The 20,541-nt window shown below is 37.6% G+C and overlaps 1 protein-coding gene across 6 annotated transcripts in view; it reads left to right on the plus strand.

Moving 5' to 3' along the window:
* The first annotated feature begins 480 nt into the window (after positions 1–480).
* Positions 481–20,541, plus strand: part of WASF2 (WASP family member 2) — a 55,044-nt gene continuing 34,983 nt past the window's right edge. For 3 of the 6 annotated variants that reach the window (XM_081334483.1, XM_081334485.1, XM_081334482.1), the window contains exons 1-2: positions 481–589; positions 19,633–19,786. In XM_081334483.1, the coding sequence (XP_081190609.1) occupies positions 19,657–19,786 (130 nt within the window). In that variant the 5' untranslated portion in view covers positions 481–589; positions 19,633–19,656. Of the gene's footprint in view, positions 590–831; positions 910–13,454; positions 13,554–18,975; positions 19,005–19,632; positions 19,787–20,541 lie in introns of those variants that run through there. The other 3 variants (XM_081334484.1, XM_081334486.1, XM_081334487.1) reach the window with 3 other exon arrangements.

Genomic DNA, 20,541 nt, shown 5'->3' on the forward strand with positions numbered 1-20,541 from the left:
GCAGTAATACCTCCCAAGCGCCAGAGGACTCATCTTTTTTCCAACCTCAGGATCATAGAGCAGACCGGCCTAGCGAAGCGGAATAAAGGGAGAGCAAACCAAACGGGACTTTGAGAACCTAATAAATTTCTGAGAAGACAGGGCGCCAGTAATGCCTTCTTTTTCCCTTCTAGTGACAACATCCGACGATCCCTTCTTTTCGAAGCCTACTGTCACCCCCGTCCGAAACTCTTCTCCCCACACGAATCCCCCTGCTAGTCTCAGAATATGGTACGGCCCATATTGTTTACGTTTTTTCTTTTTTTAAAAAAAGGTTTCGTAGGGTGTGGTCGTTGGAAGAAAAAAGGAAGTTGGCTGGCTACGCAAATCGCGTAGGGTAACGTTTGACAGGCAGAGGAACTCAGCCAATCCAGTGAGAGCGGGAAGACGCACGGGAGCCAATGAGGAAACGGACCGGTGGAGTAGGTGGAACTACGATCTGTGAGGGGAAGCTGAGGGGGAAAGCTGTGGAATGGCGGACGGTTGGGACGGTTCGCTTCGGTGGTGAAGAGCTGAGTGGAAGCGCGTCGAAGAAGGCGGCCGTAGGCGGGTAAGCCTTGCTCCGTGACAGGGAGGGGATGTTGAGGAAAAAAAAGACCAGGGGTCACCTTAAAGAGGTGTGGGGAAAGGTAAACTGGAAAGGTGATCTACATCGTAGTGGGAGTGGCGCCATTGGGGGTGACGTCGAGGAGGCGACGGCCGTGGGGGCGAGGGGCGTGGCCTATGCGGGTGGTGGCCAGACAGGTGAGGGGCGTGGCTTGTCCTACCAATGGCGCCTGGAAGTGGAGTGGGACAATACAAACTTCGGGTCCGCGACTTCTGCTTCCTGCTGGCTCACCGAGATCCTCCAAGTGCACAATAATGGCTGAAGTGAGTAAATGGGGTCACGGTAAGAATTCCGGAGCCCCGTGCCCGTGAATTTGTGGTCAAGGCGAGAACTAATATCAGGAGCCGTTCCCAGTAGAGCTTCCTCCCGTTTATTGGCCCCTCTTCTTCCTCCCCGAGTTATTTTTATAGGGAGGGGTGGGGAGAGAACTTTTTAAAATGTTTTAAACTTGTCTTATTTGAACGCTTTGTTACTTTTTAAAATTACAACTCAAAGTCAGAAATGGGATCGGGTTGGATTAAAGGTGAAGGTTCCTACCGCCTCATTTTTGAGGGTTATGAAACCTGCAAGTTTGTTCTGTGACGTATTCGTTAGGATTCATGAGACCTAAGACTCTGCTATTCTCACTGCACCATACAAAGACGTTTAATAATCTGACTGTTTCCAATCTCATGTTAGACAGGAAATCTGAGAACTACACGTGGATTCCGGTCTAACCTATCTATTCAGGAATAGTATTACCTAGTTTTCTGGTTTGGTCCATATGTAGACTGGTCCTATTCTCTGTTCGTAATCAGTATGCTGTTTATATGGGTATTGTGTAAAGAATCACAGTAGATGTGTAGTTTTTACTGTGGAAAAGAATCTTATTAAAGGCAGTGGGGTGACTTTTCAAAAGAGCAAAATATTATGTTGGTCTAAAATGGCTTTTAGATAACCGGATTGTGTGGTTATTGGGAATACAAGTAGTCCTTGACTTTTTTTTATTTTTTATTTTATTTTAATTCCATTTATATCCCGCCCTTCTCCGAAGACTCAGGGCGGCTTACAAGCTTAGCAGTAGCCTTCATTCTATGTATATGCCTGCTTATTAGGGCTTTCACACACACCCCAAGCGGCATTATTACAAAGTCAGCTTAATTGCCCCCAGCAATCTGGGTCCTCATTTTACCTACCTTGGAAGGATGGAAGGCTGAGTCAACCTTGACTTTCAACACATTTAGTGATCATTCAAAGTTACAGTGGCACTGAAAAATGTGATTTATGACTGTTTTTTTCACAGTTATGACCTTTGCATTATCCCCATGATCAGGTGATCAAAATTCAGATGATTGGCAACTGGTTCATATTTGTGACCGTTGCTGTGTCCCAAGGTCATGTGATCACCTTCTGACGGAAGTCAATAGGGAAACCAGATTCACTTAACCAGGTTATTAACTTATAAATTGATTCACTTAACAACTTTGGCAAGAAAGGTCATAAAATGGGGCAAAACACGCTTAAATGTCTCACTTAACAACAGAAATTTTGGACTCAATTGTGGTAAGTCAAGGACTATTTGTATTGATAAATTTACCCTGCAATAAGTTTTTTTGTAAATTGCTCTGCTTTATTTATTAAATGTATATTTTGCCCAGTTGCCAATGACTATGCTCCCACTGTCTTTCACTCTTGATAAGGAAGTGAAGCCAGGAAGATCAATATTTAACACAGTGTAGGCATTTGCTTCTTTAGAGGACAATCCAGTCAAGCTATATATAATGTATGTAGTATCTGGAAGGAAAGAATTTATTCATCCCAGATTACTTTGAATTTTTACTGTGAATCATTTTGGTATATGGTGGTTGTAGTGTGTTTGAAAACGATTGGGTTCAGTCAGTCTACAGTTCATGGAAATTTGGGCCAGTGCTGTTTGTAACCTTCATTCCAAGGAAAATATGTAAATATTGTGAGGGAGGGAAACTGTGTTTAGAACTTGGGGAATGATGGGACATTACCTTTATTAACATAAACAATTTAAGGAATGTATCCTGTTGTAATTTAGAATTGTAATTTGCACATACTAAGTAAAAAATTCCCAGGATCAATTTGTAGAGCCTTTCATTTCCCTTTGGTATGTGATGTCAATTGTATATGGAATGCCTTTATACGTGTCATAATTTGGGGATCTTTTAATATCACTTCGGTAAATAGCACAAAACAGTAGTGTGTTTCTGAGCTAAATTGCTATTCTTTGAAAATGCAGTTGAAATGTATGCACTGTACTTTTCATAATATTATTCCTCTTAAGCAAAGATAGTTCATATTGGGATACTTTTAAGTACATAATCTGTTACAAAGAATGGGGAAAGCTTTTTTTGTGTGACATTGCTTAGTTTTGTGGGTAAGATGATAGGGAAGGACATGGGAATATTGAGGCCAGAAGAAAATCCAGGCATTCTGGCATTTATCTTGGTAAAAAGAAAAGCATTGGAGTGATGTACTCAGTGAAACTGAACAAAATAATAGAGGAACAAGAAAGCAATTCTGTGGCTTTAATGGGGTCTTGGAATACACTTCTTGCTGTGATTCATAGGCCAGGAAAATGCTGATGCAGGAAAGACTAAATGAAATGAAGCAAGAAGGTGGAGTCTCTCTAAACAGATATGATGACCTAATCATGTACTAGTTGATTAAGGAACCTATGGGATTTAAGAATGTTCTATCTAAAGTAGGAAATACTAATCATTTAGTAATTTTCCATTGGAAAGGAAATTGGTGTAATAAGTAATAAAAAGAAAGGAGGACTGTTTCCCTATAAAGTAGGTAAACACCCATGTTGACAGTAAGTGAGAAAAAGCAGTCAGTCTCCCAGATCATAATATATTGTTTCTTTTAATTGTTGAGTACAATACTTTTAAACAAGACATAATGGTCTGTAAGCCATTAACAATGGTTTACAAATCACATTGGCTAGATTTATGCTTCATGGTAAACCAAGGCTCCAAATTATAGCTTAATATTTTGGATGGGGGTGGGAGGCAAAACTGCTTCCACATCCCCGCCCTTAATCCTCCCAACTTTTAAAATGGCCTAGAATCATATTGGAAAATTTATTTTGATCTATGTTATGGGAGATAAAAAGAAGATTGTTGGATCAATAAGAATAAAAGTCAATGATTATTTTGTAAGTATAAAGATCAGATGGATAAAAAATGGATTGTTATCCTTTTTTGTGTTCTGACAATTTTCTCTCTTAGTTTTGCTATAAGGTTATCAACTCATACAAAAATAAAAGTTTTAAGATTTCATTAATACTTATTATCTACAGAGAAGAAAAATAACTGTTAAGTTTTTGTTCGTTGGCTATGGGAATAATTTTGATACAGCTTGAATTACACAAAATATTGTTAGTTGTACAATTAAGATTTTTGTCTTGTATAATCTTTATGTAAAACATTTGTATGCAAGTAAATTGGTATACTTTTGTGCAGTTTTTTAAAATTGCAATATATATGTAGCGTGTTCTGAATTCAGGAATTTCCTGATTTTGGATGGATACAGACACACAGAGAGAGAGACACACACACAGAGACATACACACACACCACAGGGCATTTTTTTGTCATAGAATGCTCAGAACGGTGTTCCAGCACCTTTTTCTTTTACAAAAAAAGCACTGTGTGTGTGTGCGCGCACACACACACACACACAGAATCAGTTGTGTGTTAGACTTGTTTATCTTCATTCTTCTGCAGTGGCTCCTAGATGATCTTTGAATTTCCTAGAAAAGATGTGAGAAAAAAGTTGTTAAAATTGCTATAGATGTTCAGTTACCACATTAGGTATAATTACGTATAATGGGGTAGAGAATTTTGCAAATCTGTGCTGATTCTCTTGGTTTTATGGAATCATTGACTTTATCCTTTCAATTGACATTTCAGATTTGGGTTTAGAATGAAGTATCTTTGAATTTATTTTTTTTCTGAAAGATTAGCCATTGTGAAATTCAGGATTGATTGATCTCTTCCTGTAAAATGCTACTGATTTATGAGAAAAGTCAATGAGGAATTGTCGACAACTGTACATTGAGATGGACAGAGGTTACTTTCCAGCTGTGGGAACCTGTAGTTTTACTCATCAGAGCAAGTGCCTCATTGCCTCCTCTTGAATGTAATAGGAGGACCATCCTCTCATTAGCCTCAAGCTATAGTTGTGGTTCTAAGAATAGCCTGGCTTCCCACTGTGCCAAACCTTTTTCTCTCCATCTTTGGGGGAAAAGGCTGTGGCTTTCTGCTTAGATTGCAGTCTAGAGTGCATTAGTGACGTGACAGCAAAATAATCCTTTGCTTTCTATCCTGACTCCAAATGTGAAGATGGAAAGAAAGATAGGTATCTTTACTTTGGTTGATAACAGAAGTAAATCTGTCCCGTTTTGTAGCTTCAGAGGGATAATGTGTACATGTAGTGCTCAAGTTACAACTGTAATTGAGCCTGGAAATTAGAGTTATAAGTTGTAATAGTTGTAAAGTGGGTCACCGTGTGACTGGATCAATTCTACAAACATTTATTTTCGTGGCAGTTAAGCAAGCGTCATAATTGTAAGAGAACCCATTTTTCTCTATGAGCCGTTTTTTGTTGGTAATCAGAAGTAAATGCCAGTTTCTGGCCATAACATTATAAATTGCAGTTGTTGTGACCACATGATGTTGTAAATGGCTACAAATGTGGTTCAGTTGCTAAATGTAGTCATGTGATCATGGGGGACGGCAATGTTGAGACTTCAAAAGTAGTTTTGGGGGCTCCATCATAACTTCGGACAGTCGCTAAGTGACCAGTCATAAATTGAGGTCTACTGGTCCCCATGAATCACCTGTTGCAGAACCCTCATCAGTCTATTAGCCAAAACCTTAGCAAATATCTTATAATCTGTATTTAAAAGCGATATCGGTCTGTAATTTTTAACTAAAGTAGCATCCTGGTCTTCCTTCGGAATCAAAGAGATAAAAGCTGTTCTCCAAGACGGGGGCACCTTTCCCCCCCTCTGGATTGTCTGGAACAGTTCCTTTAACGGTTTTATCATCTCTAATTGTAAGTTTTTATAATAGGCCGCAGTCAAGCCATCAGTGCCTGGTGCTTTATCCACCTTCAGTTCCTTAATAGCTGTAAAAATTTCTTCTTCTGTAATCAGTTGGTTAATCCCCTCTTTTTGTACTTGCGTAAGAACCGGGATGCTAGCCTTCTCCAAATACGTATCAATATCTTTTGCATTAATGTCCTCTTTAGTATATAATTTCGAATAAAAATCCACAAAGGCATCCTTAATAAGATTCTGTTGATACACAACCCTTCCTTTATGCTCAATCTTATCTATATTAGATGCCCTTTGTTTTTTCCTCAGTCTATAAGCCAACCATCTGCCTGGCTTATTAGCATTGCAAAAAGTATTATGCCTAGCAAACCGCAGATTGGTCGCCACTTGATCAGCCATTAATTTATCAAATTGTCCTCGTAACAGTCTAATAGCCTCCTTGATCTTCACCTCCTCTGGGTTCAAAATCAAAGCCTTTTCTTTTTCCTTTATTTCATTCTCCAGTTCTTTCCTTCTAGTTTCCACTGCACGTCTATGTCTATTATTCATATATATCAACACCCCTCTCATATAGGCCTTGCTAGCATCCCAAACCATATCCATAGAGGTACCCTTATTCATATTCATCTCAAAAAAATCCTTCATCCGCTGTTTGCATTCTTCCACATTTCTCTGATTTCTAAACAAATTCTCATTTACGCGCCATGAGCGTCTATCTCCTCTTTCCTTATCAATCTCCAACCACACTGGACTGTGATCAGAGATAATTCTTGCGCAGATTTTCACCTTTTTAGTTCTCAAAAGAAGATCATTAGTCAACAAAATAAAATCAATCCTCGAAAAAGATTGGTGTCTATCAGAATAAAATGTATAATCCTTCTCCCGCAAATGTCTCTCACGCCAAATATCTCGCAATTCCAGGTCATCCTTCATTTCAAAAAAAGATTTAGGCAGTCTAGCGTGACTTGGAATGCGTTTAAAGGCTCCAGCCTTATCCAACTGTACATCCATAACTCCATTCCAGTCCCCCATAAAAATAAAGGATTTATAATCCAACTGGGTAAGCTTTGTATGAAGTAAACTAAAAAAGTCAGCTTGTTGTTGATTTGGAGCATATAATCCAACTAAAAGCGTCTTTTTACCTTCAAACAACAGCTCGATCATAACATATCTTCCATGCTTATCTGCTTCAATTAGGTCCGCTGTTAAGGCACTTTTAACATAAACAACCACTCCATTTTTCTTATTCTCTGCAGAAGCAACAAATTGCGTACCCAGCCTCGAGTTCAATAAATACTTTTGATCCAAAACTCTAATATGCGTTTCTTGCAGGCATATAACATCTATCTTAAATTGTTTTAAATATTGAAAAACTTTCTTCCTCTTCTGCGGTGAGTTTAGTCCATTAACATTCCAGGTTAAAAATTTAGTTGCCATGTATATCCTCGAAAAGCTCTTGGACCACAGCTTTGATAGGACTGGTTACTTTAGGCCGTGCTCCTCCCACAGCTTGGCTATGAATGCGATGTGAAGAATCTGAAGACTTTTGCTGATCTTGTTCTTTTATTTTCTTTGCTCGTTTTAAAGCAGCACGCGTCACTCTTTGCTCTCTAGGATCATCCAAAGAGATTGTAGCTTGATCTCCTCCAGCACCATTTTCCTCTGTTTCCTCCTCTTGTTGTTCTTCTTCTCCAGATCCCTTTCCAGCTTCCAAGAGCGTTAATGAGGTTGCTTTTAAGACATTATTGTAGAAATCACGTGCTTGTTTCACAGTAGTCAGCCTATACCTTTTACCTTCAGAGTAAGAGTAGAGTTTTTGGAAAGGCACAACCAGATCTCTGCTGCGCTAATCTTTTTAGATGCTGAAAAGGCTTTTGATCAATTGAACTGGCAATTTTTGTTGAAAGTTTTAGACAAAATGGATTTTGGGGAAAAAATTTTACAACCGATTAGGGCATTATACCAAAAACAAACTGCCCGAATTATAGTTAACAATAGTTTGACAACAGTATGTAATATTGAGAAGGGCACAAGGCAAGGCTGTCCGCTATCGCCCTTGTTATTTATATTAACATTAGAGATACTATTGGTTAAGATTCGGAATTCGGAAAAAATTAAGGGGATACAAGTTGGAGATCAGGATTACAGATTGAGAGCATTTGCAGATGATCTGGTTGTTACAGTGACCCAGCCAGAGAACTCTGTTGTGGACCTGATGGAGATAATAACACAATATGGGAAGGTTTCTGGATTTAAAGTAAATATACAGAAAACTAAAATTTTGGCTAGAAATATGACAGTTTCGCAGAAGGCTCTCTTAGAAGGATTAACTGGATTTGAGATTGTTAAAAGGGTTAAATATTTGGGGGTGATTTTGTCGCCCTCTAATACAAAGCTATATAAAAATAATTATGAAAAGTTATGGGGGAAAATTCAAAAAGAACTGGAGAGTTGGGAAAAATTGCAATTGTCTTTGTTGGGACGGATTGCAGCAGTGAAAATGAATGTCCTGCCCAAATTTTTATTCTTATTTCAAATGATACCGATTCTTAAGAAAGACTCTAACTTGGAGGAATGGCAGCGTGGTATCAATAAATTTGTGTGGGCAGGGAAAAAGCCACGAGTTAAACTTAAGATTATGCAGGATACTCGTGAGAGAGGTGGCCTTAAAATGCCTAATTTTAAATTATATTATGAAGCTGCTGCACTAGTAGGAATAAGTGATTGGATTAATTTGACACAATCGAGGTTATTAAATCTTGAGGGCCATGATCTGTTGTTTGGCTGGCATGCATATTTGTTGTATGATAAGAAGGTAGATACTGTGTTTAGGATGCATATTTTAAGACAGGCATTGCTGAGAGTTTGGAAGAAGTATAGACATAAGTTAAGCAGCAAGATACCATTGTGGGCAATCCCAAAACACGCAATAGAAAATATACATGCTGGTTTCAAACATGATGAGACTACTTACAAGGAAATTTTAAGTTTGGAAAGGAATATTTGGTGCTTGAAATCATATAGTTTCTTGCGAGAAGAGAAGGTTGTTCAGACTTGGTTTCAATATATTCAGTTACAGGCCAGGTGGAAAGAAGACCAAAAAAATGGATTTGCAACGATTGATGAAAATTTGATAAAGCAAATTAGAAATCAAGGACCAGCACATATTAAACGGATATATCTTGCATTGATAGAGATCGATTCAGAAACAGAGCTTGTTAAGGATTGTATGATAAAATGGGCCCAAAACATTCAGGAAGTTATTACAATGGACACGTGGGAAAAGATCTGGGTGAGGAATGTAAAATTCACTCAAGCTCAAAGTTTAAGAGAGAACTTTTACAAAATGTTTTATAGATGGCATCTAGATCCTAAAAAGCTTGCAAGTATGTATCCGAATTATCAGCCTAAATGTTGGAGGTGTGGTGATGAAGAGGCAACATATTTTCACATATGGTGGACATGTAAAAAGGTCAAGGCTTTTTGGATAAAAGTCTGGTGGAATATGCAGAAGATTTTTAAACGGAGGATAAAGTTTTGTCCGCAATTTTTTTTGTTGGGAATAATTGTTGACGCTACAGTTGTGGACTCTAAGTTGATGTTGAATTTAGTTACGGCAGCAAGACTTTTGATAGGTCAATATTGGAAGAAAGAGGAACTGCCGACTATACAAGAGTGGATTTTAAAGGTTTCCGACTTGGCAGAGATGGCGAAGATTTCGGCCTATTTGAAAGATTACTCGCAAGAACATTATATTATGGAATGGAGAAAATGGATTGAGTTTATCCAGAATAAGTATAGGGTCAAGAAGTTTTATCTAGCATTTGAATAAGTCTTCTTTCGTTTTCTTTTTTCTTTTTTTATTTTGTCTTCTATATATATTTAATAATGCTAAGTTTTGTTTGATCCTATATAAGTTAGAGAGTGATGGATTTTAGAATTTATAGTTGTTAGTATATGGTTGTTTATGATTGCCTTTTTATATATATATACCTTGTATTTAGCTCTGGGAAGTCCGGGGGGGGGAGGGGGGTTAGGGGGAGGTGGGGGGGGGAGGAGGGAGGGGGGGAGGGGGGGGAAGGGGGGAGGTAGGGAGGGGAGGTAGGGAGGGGGAAGGGGGTTTTTTAAAGGAAAACTGTATTTTTAAAACTTTTCAATAAAAAAATAAATAAATAAATTGAGGTCTACTGGGACTGTAATCAAGTACAGAGTTTTTATCAGAAATATTGACATGGCTACTAAAAGCGGTCCCATTTTCTCAAGTTAAATCAGTTACAAATTCTGATTGTTTAGCTGCTTGCTTAAAAGGAAAGTTTTGGGGTAGAACCCATGAATGCAGGCTGGTATATCCATCTTTTTTATATCACAGTGATTCTTTTGCTAATAGTCCATTTAAGCCGGCTATTTTGTAAAATTTATAAAAGTGTCCTATTCTGATTCCAACATACGGTATATGTTCTTGTAATAATCATTCTTATTGTTTGGAAGCTCTGTTCAAGGTGCTATTCTTAATTCAAATGTTTAAAATACTTCCGAGAAAAAAATAATAAAATGTAAAGCTATCTGTAACAAATACCTTATAAAAAAGAAATTGGCAGTTGTAGATTTTGTAATGTCAGAGGTTGATTTAATAAGTATTTAGCAACGATTAATTTAAAATACTAAAACTGTTCAGGCAAGAATGCATGCATATTGTAATGATTTTTCTTAAAGTAATTGGATTATATTTAATGAGATATTTACATTTAATTATTAAGAAAAGACTTATCTTCCCAGTATTTCCCAACAAATGGTAAGGTGAAGAAATTGGATATTGGAATACAATTAATTGTATAAGGTCTATAAAGTATAAGGTGAATTAGAAAGAGCTGTAGGTATTATAGAAAGGCTGCTTTTTTCAGTAATTTAGAACTGCCATTGAAAGTGTAGTGCATAATTTAAAAACTGAATTAAGGAAAGGGGAGCTACTTAAATGGCACAGTTTTAGATATGTGTCCTGAAGAATGCCAGCAGATAAATCATTCCTAGGTAGTTGCATTGTGACTAGAGCAGGAAGATCTCTAATGAGAAATATGTGCAATCTTTGTGTAGGGAAGTAACTGATAGCTCTATTTCCCAGATAGAGAAAACAATATGGCAGCCATACACAAATGAGGACAGGAAACCATCTTTAGATATATTTGCATAGTGGCATCAATTCAGCTTTCAAATGTACAGCATTGTGAAATGTTGAGCATTGCAGAAGAATGCATAGTAACTAGTTTTCAATTTATAGTTTTCAGTCTTGTCATTTGAAGATGTATGTTAAGTGAATCTGGCTTCCCCATTGACTTTGTTAGTCAAAAGGTTGCAAAAGGTGATCACATGACCCCAAGACATTCAGTTGCCAAACATCTTAATTTTGATCACATGACCATGGGGATGCTGTAATGGTTGTGTGAAAAACTGTCATAAGTCGCTTTTTCAGTGATATTGTAACTGAACAGTCACTAAATGAATTATTGTAAGTCGAGGACTACCTGTACTGTAAGGTATAGCTTAGCTATTGGTTGTTAAAACTAGGTTTGTGTTTAAAACTGCTAAGATGTGGAATAGGTAGCAACAACTCTCTTGTTCTGAAATCTGTTTCCAGTTTTCCCCTTTGCCTGAGATCAGCTGGGTGGGTAATAGCATGTTTTTATATGTAATGATAAACCATTATTTAATATGGCTATAAATAGGTATCTGTACATGTGTCAGGTTAAAGCATTCCTACTTCTTTTCCATCTGTGTAGCTAGGAAAAAATAATCAGAATTTCAGTTCAGTTTAACAGATGAGTTTGTATGATATGTTAACGCTAACAAAACAGAATTGCTATGTTTACATAACATGCTATACCTGGATAAATAACTGATATTATGGCTTTATGTAAAGGCCTACTTCACACAACATGACAAGGAGTTACTGTGTACAACATGCTGAACCACAAATTATTCAAATTTATTATAGCTTAGTTTAACCATGTAAACTTGGTCCTCGTGTGCTAAGGATTATTTTAAAATCTAGACAATTGCAAAAGAAGCTATTAAAACAATCTGAAAGTTTAAGCTTGTATTGTCGCTTTGCAGAATATACATTAATAAATAAATTTCTATTGCAAGTTTGAATATGTTGGATGATTATGGGAAATAACTTCAAAGGGTTAAACCTGCAGTAACACCTTTGTAAATTTCATGCGTGTATACCAGACATGTCAAACACAAGGCCCGGGGGCCGGATGCGGCCCGCGAAGTGGTTTCATGCGGCCCGCGAAGCCATCCTGGAAACAGTGAGGGAACGGCTCCCACTGCCTTGGCCCTGGCCCTGGCCCAGAAACCCTCCTCCTGCCAGAGACCCTCAGATCTGTCCCACTCCTGCCCAGGCCCCCATAGGCACCTTTGATGCGAACGATGTAGAGCTGGCCATGCCCACCCAGTAGGCCATACGCACTCTAGCCACGCCCACCCAGTAGGCCACGTCCACCCTGGCGATACCCACCCGGCCCCCTGAGGGCAACCGCAATGCTGATGCGGCCCTCAATGAAATTGAGTTTGACACCCCTGATGTATACAAACCTTTGGGCATTAAGGAATAATTAGTCTGTCCTTGGTTCTATAAAGAAGTTTATTTTAAAAGAAAAATGTAACTAAGACTATGTATGAGTCAATTCTTATGAGCAGGAAATAAGGATTTAAGGCTGAGTTGTTGAGAAAAGCTCTAATTAAAGTCTTTTTGGACAGTTCACAGTTTATTTTGTTTTTATATCTGCCTGTCTTATGGACAATTTAATTGTTGTATAGTTAGCATTTCTACTGTTTTGTAACTCTGAGCTCTTTAAGCAGTATGTAAAGAAAGAAGTCATAATTTGGGCGGGGTGAGAAGGAAAGAATGAGTTAAAACCATAGTTTCTCTTTTCCAATTATTGTTTGTCTGCTAGCTATAGCTGCCTGTAAATGACATAAATCTGCATTTGACATAATGGCAAAGTATAAGTGCTTATTATAGGTGGATATGATATGTGATATAATAATGGTGTCTTGAATAATTACTTGTGCAGTGCTTGTTGCTGAGGCTTCTCTCTTAGGTAGGTTACAAATCCTTTTTGGCAGGATACAGAATTTTCTTCTGGATCTTTTAAAGTTTTCTAATATCTATAATTTCCTCCCTTTTCCTGGCTTTTCAGAATTACTTGAAATTGTTCTTTCTGGCAATTTTGCAGAGGAATTGCTAACTGCTGACAGAACTCACTGTCTTAAGACACCAGAAATAACAACTGGTCTTTTCTTGATTAAAGGAAATAAGATTTCTGATTTGGTGGCCTAATAGAAATTTTAAATTTGGCACTTTAGTTCTTTTTTCCCCCTTTTTTTTCCTAGATCTTCTGGTGTGTTTGACCCACCACTGGATATTATGAAAAACTGTCCCTAAGAAGCTGGAAAATTGTAGTGCTTAGTTTTGTTACGTGAATCTGCAGATATTTTAACAAGGTCCCTATTCAGGTATTTGTTTGAAGGCATGAGGGATTGAGATGTCAAACTGCCGGCCCGCAGGCCGGATGCATCACACTAAAACCTCACCCACCCCATTGCCGGCAATGGGGAAAAAGTCCCAATACGTCACGTGACGTCATGAGTTTGACATGCCTGGTATAGAAGAAGGGTGTCTACTTTCTGCCTCCACCACTGTTGTCCTCTCATCCTACTCCTTTCTATTCCCAGCTTCTAGTTGACCTGGGAGAACTGAAAAGATGCATAATTGCGCTCAACAGCTGTGGGTACATTTTTCAGCATAATTCTGGATCCTGTTTTGAATCCCAGGTAAAGGTTTCCCTTTTTCCCATCTCCGTTTCTTAGCTGAGGGAGCCAGCATTGTCATTTCTGCAGTCATGTGGCCAGCATGACTGTATGCCAAGGTGCACAGAACGCTGTTACTTTCCCACCAAAGTGGCACCTATTTGTCTATTGATATTTGCATACTTTCAAACTGCTAGGTGGGCAGGAGCTGAGGCAAGTAATAGCTCACCAGTCGTGTGGCTCAGGTCTTGAACCTGGGCTGTCAGCTTGCTGGCTGATAAACTTAGCATCTTTAACCGCTGAGTCATTGAGCCCCAATTTGAATCCCAGATGAATTTGGTTGAATCCCATGTATCAACCCATTAAAGTAGATCAGATCAGGAAACACATATCACAAGAAATGCTAGAACTCAATTTATAGCTTATAACAACAGACTTGAAAATATGTCACTGTTCTCCCTTCTACCAAACAGAGTCAAGGCAGGGCAGTCTTGTGTTTTTCTCATTCTTCCTGTTTTCTACGCTTAGCCCATGTTTTACCAGTGATTACCATGTATCCTCTTCAAAGCCATCTCCTTGCTCCTCTGCATCAAATTTATAAGTGTGCTTAAATTGCCTCAGATGCAATTCTCCTTTAGCCTTTGCTCAGTGTTTGATATGGAAATGGAATATGGCCATCTTATTTGGTCTCATCCTCTACTCCGGTGCTTTCCATACTCGGATTGTGTAAAAGTTCTTTTTCTTTGGTTAATGTCACATGAATCCATTGCCCATCACAACAGGTACATTTAAATTGACTTAAAGATTGCCATAGGGACGCGGTGGCTCAGTGGGTTAGGACGCTGAGCTTGTCGATCAGAAGGTCGGCAGTTTGGTGGGTCGAATCCCGAGTGCCGCGTAACAGAGTGAGCGCCTGTTACTCGTCCCAGCTTCTGCCCACCTAGCAGTTCGAAAGCACGTAAAAATGCAAGTAGAAAAATAGGGACCACTCCGGTGGGAAGGTAACAGCGTTCCGTGCGCCTTTGGCGTCTAGTCATGCCAGCCACACGACCACGGAGACGTCCTCGGACAAGCGCTGGCTCTTCGGCTATGAAACGGAGATGAGCACCGGCCCCTAGAGTCGGAAACGACTAGCACACATGTGCGGGGGGAACCTTTACCTTAAAGATTGCCATGTGCACTAAAATATATTCAGAATCTTCCAAGTATTCCAAGTAAGATGAAAATTGATAAAATTACTGATAACTCATTGAAATGACATAAAAATCCTTTAGTAATATTATTTTTATATATAGGTAGTCCTTGAGTTATGAGCATTCTTTTAGTGACTGTTGAAAGTTACAACGATGCTGAAGGAAGTGACTTACGACTTTATGATAAGCGTTTTTGAGTAATGAAGGAAAGATTGAGAAGCACTGCTCTACTCAGTTTTACAATTTTCTGAAACAGTATTTTTCCTGTTTTGATTTTCTGAATTGTTGCATGTCTTTGTTATTAGACAAAATTATTAGACTTTCATATGAGTCCTGATTTTTCATTGATTGATCAATTTATATCATAAGCAAAGACCATCTTACGTCTGGTGAGCCAACAACCACACTTCCCCAGTTCAGTCTGGACCAGTTGTATAAGTACATCATTAACAACCAGGGCTAATTTGGGGTTGCCCTACAAAAAAAATATTAACATTTCAATAAAATTTTCATCACAGAGATTCCGAGTGTGGGTCATACCCCACCCAGAAATTTCTGATGACTTCTGTAAAGTCATTAATGCCTTTAGAGATGAAGAAGAATAGATTCACCATTTGGAATGGTGGCTAAAACTTTGAACATTCAATATTTCTGCATACATATGGGCTAGCTTTGGATCATTTTCCTCAATAAATAAATGAACAAGTAGACTCATTTGTTTCATTGGGTTCTCTTTAATTTTTGGTCATTTTTATGCAGAAATATTGAAAATTCAAAAGTTTGCAAGCTTAAGCACCACTTAAAAGAGGTTTTCCAGATTTCCAACTTAAATCCAACATATGTGATAGGACTTGAACCAACAATTCATTTAGAAAACCCTCACGTTAATTACAAAATTAGTTTGCCTCGGAGAAATGCACCAATATTTGTACATAGAGAGTGCAAGAAACTGGTAGCAGGAAGCATTTGATTGCAATTTTTTGCATTTAAAGATAGTTCACCCAGATAATGAATCTAAGGAACTAGTTTATTTTTCACACTGACACCTTACATGTTGAATGATATTAGGAAATTAATGAAACAAACACCCAACTTTGATCTTAGTGGCTCAGTAGACTCCTTTTACATACCATTGGGACCTACATAGCCTCTGATAACATTCAGCAACAAAGATATGCAAACATTCTGAAAGTCCAAAGGGGAACTATACTTTTTAAACCAGAGGTATAATTGCTGACATGTTCAGGAACACATCTAAATAGAGCTCAGAATTCTTCCCTCTTTAACCTATAGGGTGGATTGCTGTCAAAATCATTATAGCAGTGTTTTAGATATATATCCTAAAAGATACTTGATATTAAAAGTGTGGTATGTCATTAGAGATACTGATGCTGATTTGGAGGTTTTTCCCCACATATTGTCTCTTGGTTTGGTTTTGTTTTTGCTTCTGTTTTTTGGGGTGGCTGGGTTTGTTTTGGGATTTTTTGTTTTGGTTTTTTAAAAGGGGGGAGTTTTTCTACTGCAGTTACAAGACTGGGAGTCAACTTCTTCAGAAATATTTTACTTGAAGCTTTTCTTGCCGTTAATTTAGGTGAGGGTGGGGCTCTTGTTCGTTTCCTTCCTTTCACTGTTCACTGTTAAATTTTAAGCAGGCAACAAAGCAACATACTAAAAGAATTGTTTACCTGAATTAATCCTCCTATGAGCACTTTCGTGATCTGTGACAGTGAAAAAAATCCTCTGAGGTACTTTTATTTTATTAGGTTTTGGGCGCTCCTCTTTTTGATGTTTGAACCTTTTACAAGCTACTGTTTGTTTGTATAGTCTGAAATGTTAGTATCTCCATACAAATGATAGCGCATTTTTCCAACCAAATATGCACTGTACGCAAGTGGTGAATCTCTTCTTCCCACATTTCAGTTTATAGTACCAAACATGTTTCATAAGCCATGTGTAAGAAGTCTTGGATACATTTAACTTTATACATTGTATCAATTAGCTACTGCTAAGCTTGTAAGCTGCCCTGAGTCTTCGGAATATATATATATATATATATATATATATATATATATATATATATATATATATATATATATATATATATATATATATATATATATATATATATATATATATATATATATATGTATATGTATATGTATATATGTATATGTATATGTATATATACGTATACGTATACGTATACATACATATATATATACATATACATATACATATATATATATATATTGAAATCTAGCCTGCTGACACATGACAGAAAGGCTGTTACTGTAGGATCTGAGATGAAAATGCATGAGCATATAATTTTAAGAGGATGTCCATTTCATAGTTTGTATCAAGCTTCTCCCAAGCTGGTGTTTGGATTTCACTTCTCATAATCCCCAGCTGAAAAACTTTATTTTCACCTTATTTTTCATAAAGTTGGGGCTTTCTCCTTTCATTTATGAAGGAGTGCGGTTTTCTTCAGTGTTCTTTCTATATAACTGGTGGCTTTGTGATATTCTTACTCCACTGGTATGTGCTTACAGTTGCACTTCCATTTCTGCTTTTGTATTGCTGCTACCTCTTTTATGTTAGTCTTTGTCTCAATAGACATTTCAACTGTTCTTTACTGCTTTGTTAAACCAAACTTCCCAGGTTTTTTATACATCCTTTAAGTTAGTGGATTTTAAGTACCTTGATTCAAAAAAATTATGCCGTATATAATGCACCATTTGGGCTAACAAGTGTATAAACAGGCAAATAGATTACCACAATGAGACTTCTGTAGATAATTTTTTATATTTTTCAAACAGTGACCTAGGTTTGCTTCGCAGATTCTAAGAATTAACAAAGACTGCATTTGTGCATCTCTTCAGTATGATATTCCATTTTCAACATACTGTATAACAGTAGCTGACATTTAGCAAGCCAGATGTGTGTCATCTGAAGGATGCTAATCCTTCTCTGAAGCTAATCACCGTAGGGAAAACCATCCATTTGAAGCTAACCTTTGAGTTAGGTTCAGAGCCAGACTTGCCAAGAACATTGTAGTAGCTTGAAATATTATCTTACTTAACTTGTTTCCCAATTAAAAGTTTAGTAAAAGCAACATTGCAGAATTAACATAAGGATTGAGTGAGACATTACCTTGTATACTATGATACCAAATCCACTTACCGTATTACAAAATCAGAACTAGAAGTTGTTCCTAATAATTGTGATTATGAGCACAATATGTAGACTTATCTCTGGAATACTCAAGCATAGGATGACTTGGTAAGAGGTAAATTAATTTATTTTAAGATTTCCTGGCTGCTCTTTGCTCCGACTGTTAATTTTAGGGGTTTTCCCTTCCCTCCCCCACTCCCCTGTAACTTTATGTTACACATAAAACCTTGGATATTGTTCTGTACCCTCTAGATCTTGGACTCCTCTGCAGTGGTAGGTCAAATTTGGAAATTCAGATTTTGGCTTGGGAGGTAATTAGCAAAAGCTAAATCAGCTTCTGTCCCTTAACACCCTGATAGAAAAGCATTCAGGAATGACTCCTGCACCTCAGAGATAAGCTGCCAGCTGCCACAGAGACTATAAAAAGGTGGTTCAAAGTCGAGCATAAACAGCCGACTTTAAAAAAGAAAAGGAGTCTTGGATTGTTGCTGTTGGTGACAGGAAGCCATGTTCCCCAAGCTGTCAGCTTCCTGCTTCCCCCCCCCTCCCAATTCCATCCCACAGCAGATCAGAGCATTTGTCACAAGACAGCTGTCTTCTTTCGTAGGACTGTTTGCTGCCTACCCTCAGAGAGGAGTGGGTTCCCTTTTCCTCCTTGAAAATTAGCTAATTAAACGCGATATATTTTATTTTCACTAGTTGGACAGCTCATAAACACACGGCTGTGTTCTCCAACAGAGTGCAAATTCTTGAAGAGAAATATCGGTATCTTTTGAAGATGAATGGCACGAGCACACAGGCACTTTAATACTTTATGATTGCTGAGAATCGAATAGTTAGCTTTATAGTAGGTAGAAAGGTAGTGAACGTCAAAAGGGTATCATTCTCTCTGTATTTTGACATTTTTATCCCTAGTGGCTGTAAGATATTTATTTAATTCAATTTAGGCATCTCCCACCTACAAACTGACTTGTTTAATGTTATTTATTAATAAATGTTTTCTTTAAGTGTTAGGTTAACTGAATTACAGATGCCTTGATAAAAAAAAGTTTTGGGAAAGGCAAACACGATTGTCCTTCAGAATCTTTCTGAGCTAGCATAATTTCAAAAGGTATGGCATTTATCTGATGGTGATAGGCCATTGCCTACTGTGTTCTTCTGTACAGTAAAATGTATTAGTAGGAAAACCTTCCATCATGAGGGAATTTAGGAGAAATGGTGCATTCCACTGGCTAAAAAGCAGTTGTTAGTAAGCTGCCTGGTCAGCTATCAACACTTCCTGTTTTCTCATGAGTCTCCAGTTTGGCTAGCGTGACAAATTTTTATCTTTCCTCCAGCTAAAATGTTTGTGTTAAGGTTCACATTGGTCTTTCATAGTTTTATAGTGCCCAGAGTTGCTAGTGGTGAGATGGGCAACTTATAGATTTAATAAATAAGAACAGTTTTTGAAAATATTTAACAGTATTAAAAACCATTTATAGTTTTGAATAAATGGATAAGGGACAGGTTACAGCAGTGACATTTTTTGGTGGGAGTTGGAACTATCAAGCTTTATTTCCTTCTGGCAACTTAAAAAATAGGTTTATTTAAAGAATATCTCATAGAGGTTATGAGAGAGTGGATACATAACTGTGTTATGATAGAGTGTATGAGAAGGAAAATCAATGTATCTCTAATGTTGCTAAGATCTGTGGCCATATAATCTTTTTCCTGTTTGGGGATTATTCTTTATCTTTCAGAACCCTGTTTGAAGCTGATCCACCATGCCATTAGTAACAAGAAATATTGAGCCAAGGAACCTGTGCCGCCAGACATTGCCCAGTGTTCGGAATGAGCTGGAATGTGCGACCAACATCACCCTGGCAAATGTCATTCGACAGCTGGGCAGTTTGAGTAAGTACCATAGCAAACTGGTCTCAAGAGCTGTTGGACTCTCAATTCTTTTTCAGTGCCCTCTTTCCTTGTGACTTATTTATTATCCATCTTTCTCAGTACCAAAAGATCTTCCGTGTAATGTTCTTTGAGAGGAATGCACAGGATAGTTGGAGTAAAACCTGAGATAAAACACGGGGCACACTATTAAGCATTGTTCAGATTTCAGTGTTCAGAATTTTGTCAGAACATGAAGCAATTTAATGATTAGAACTGAAGCTTCATTGCGTACCTGAAATCCCCCAATTTTAATTTATTCTCTTGCTGAATATGTCAGCAGATGAATATTAATTAGTTGGGTATAGTTTTAATCTGGTTGGACAATATCTTCATATAAAAGCTGAGAAAAAGGTGGGCTGAAGTAATAAGAAAAATCAGCCACAGCAATTTTTGCAACCGAAGTGTTACCTTATTCTAGCAGACTTCATTTTTCAAAATGATTTACTAAACATACTTCATTTACTCTTTGAAATAAATAATTAGTGATTCTATCCAAGTTGGTAAAAAATGTGGTGATTTAAGATTATTAATATTTCCAAATTGCCCTATAACTAGAATTCTCTCAGCAGATTATAGTTACTTAAAGCATGGCAAACGATCAAATAGTAAAATGAATTAACAAGCAGAGCAGGAATGATTTAATGAAAACCATACAGAACAAAAATCTCAGTATAATATGAACACTTAAAATCAAAAGCTGATTGTAAAAATGTTTG

Source organism: Vipera berus (assembly GCF_964194415.1).
Source record: "Vipera berus genome assembly, chromosome: 9".
Lineage (NCBI taxonomy): Eukaryota > Metazoa > Chordata > Lepidosauria > Squamata > Viperidae > Vipera > Vipera berus.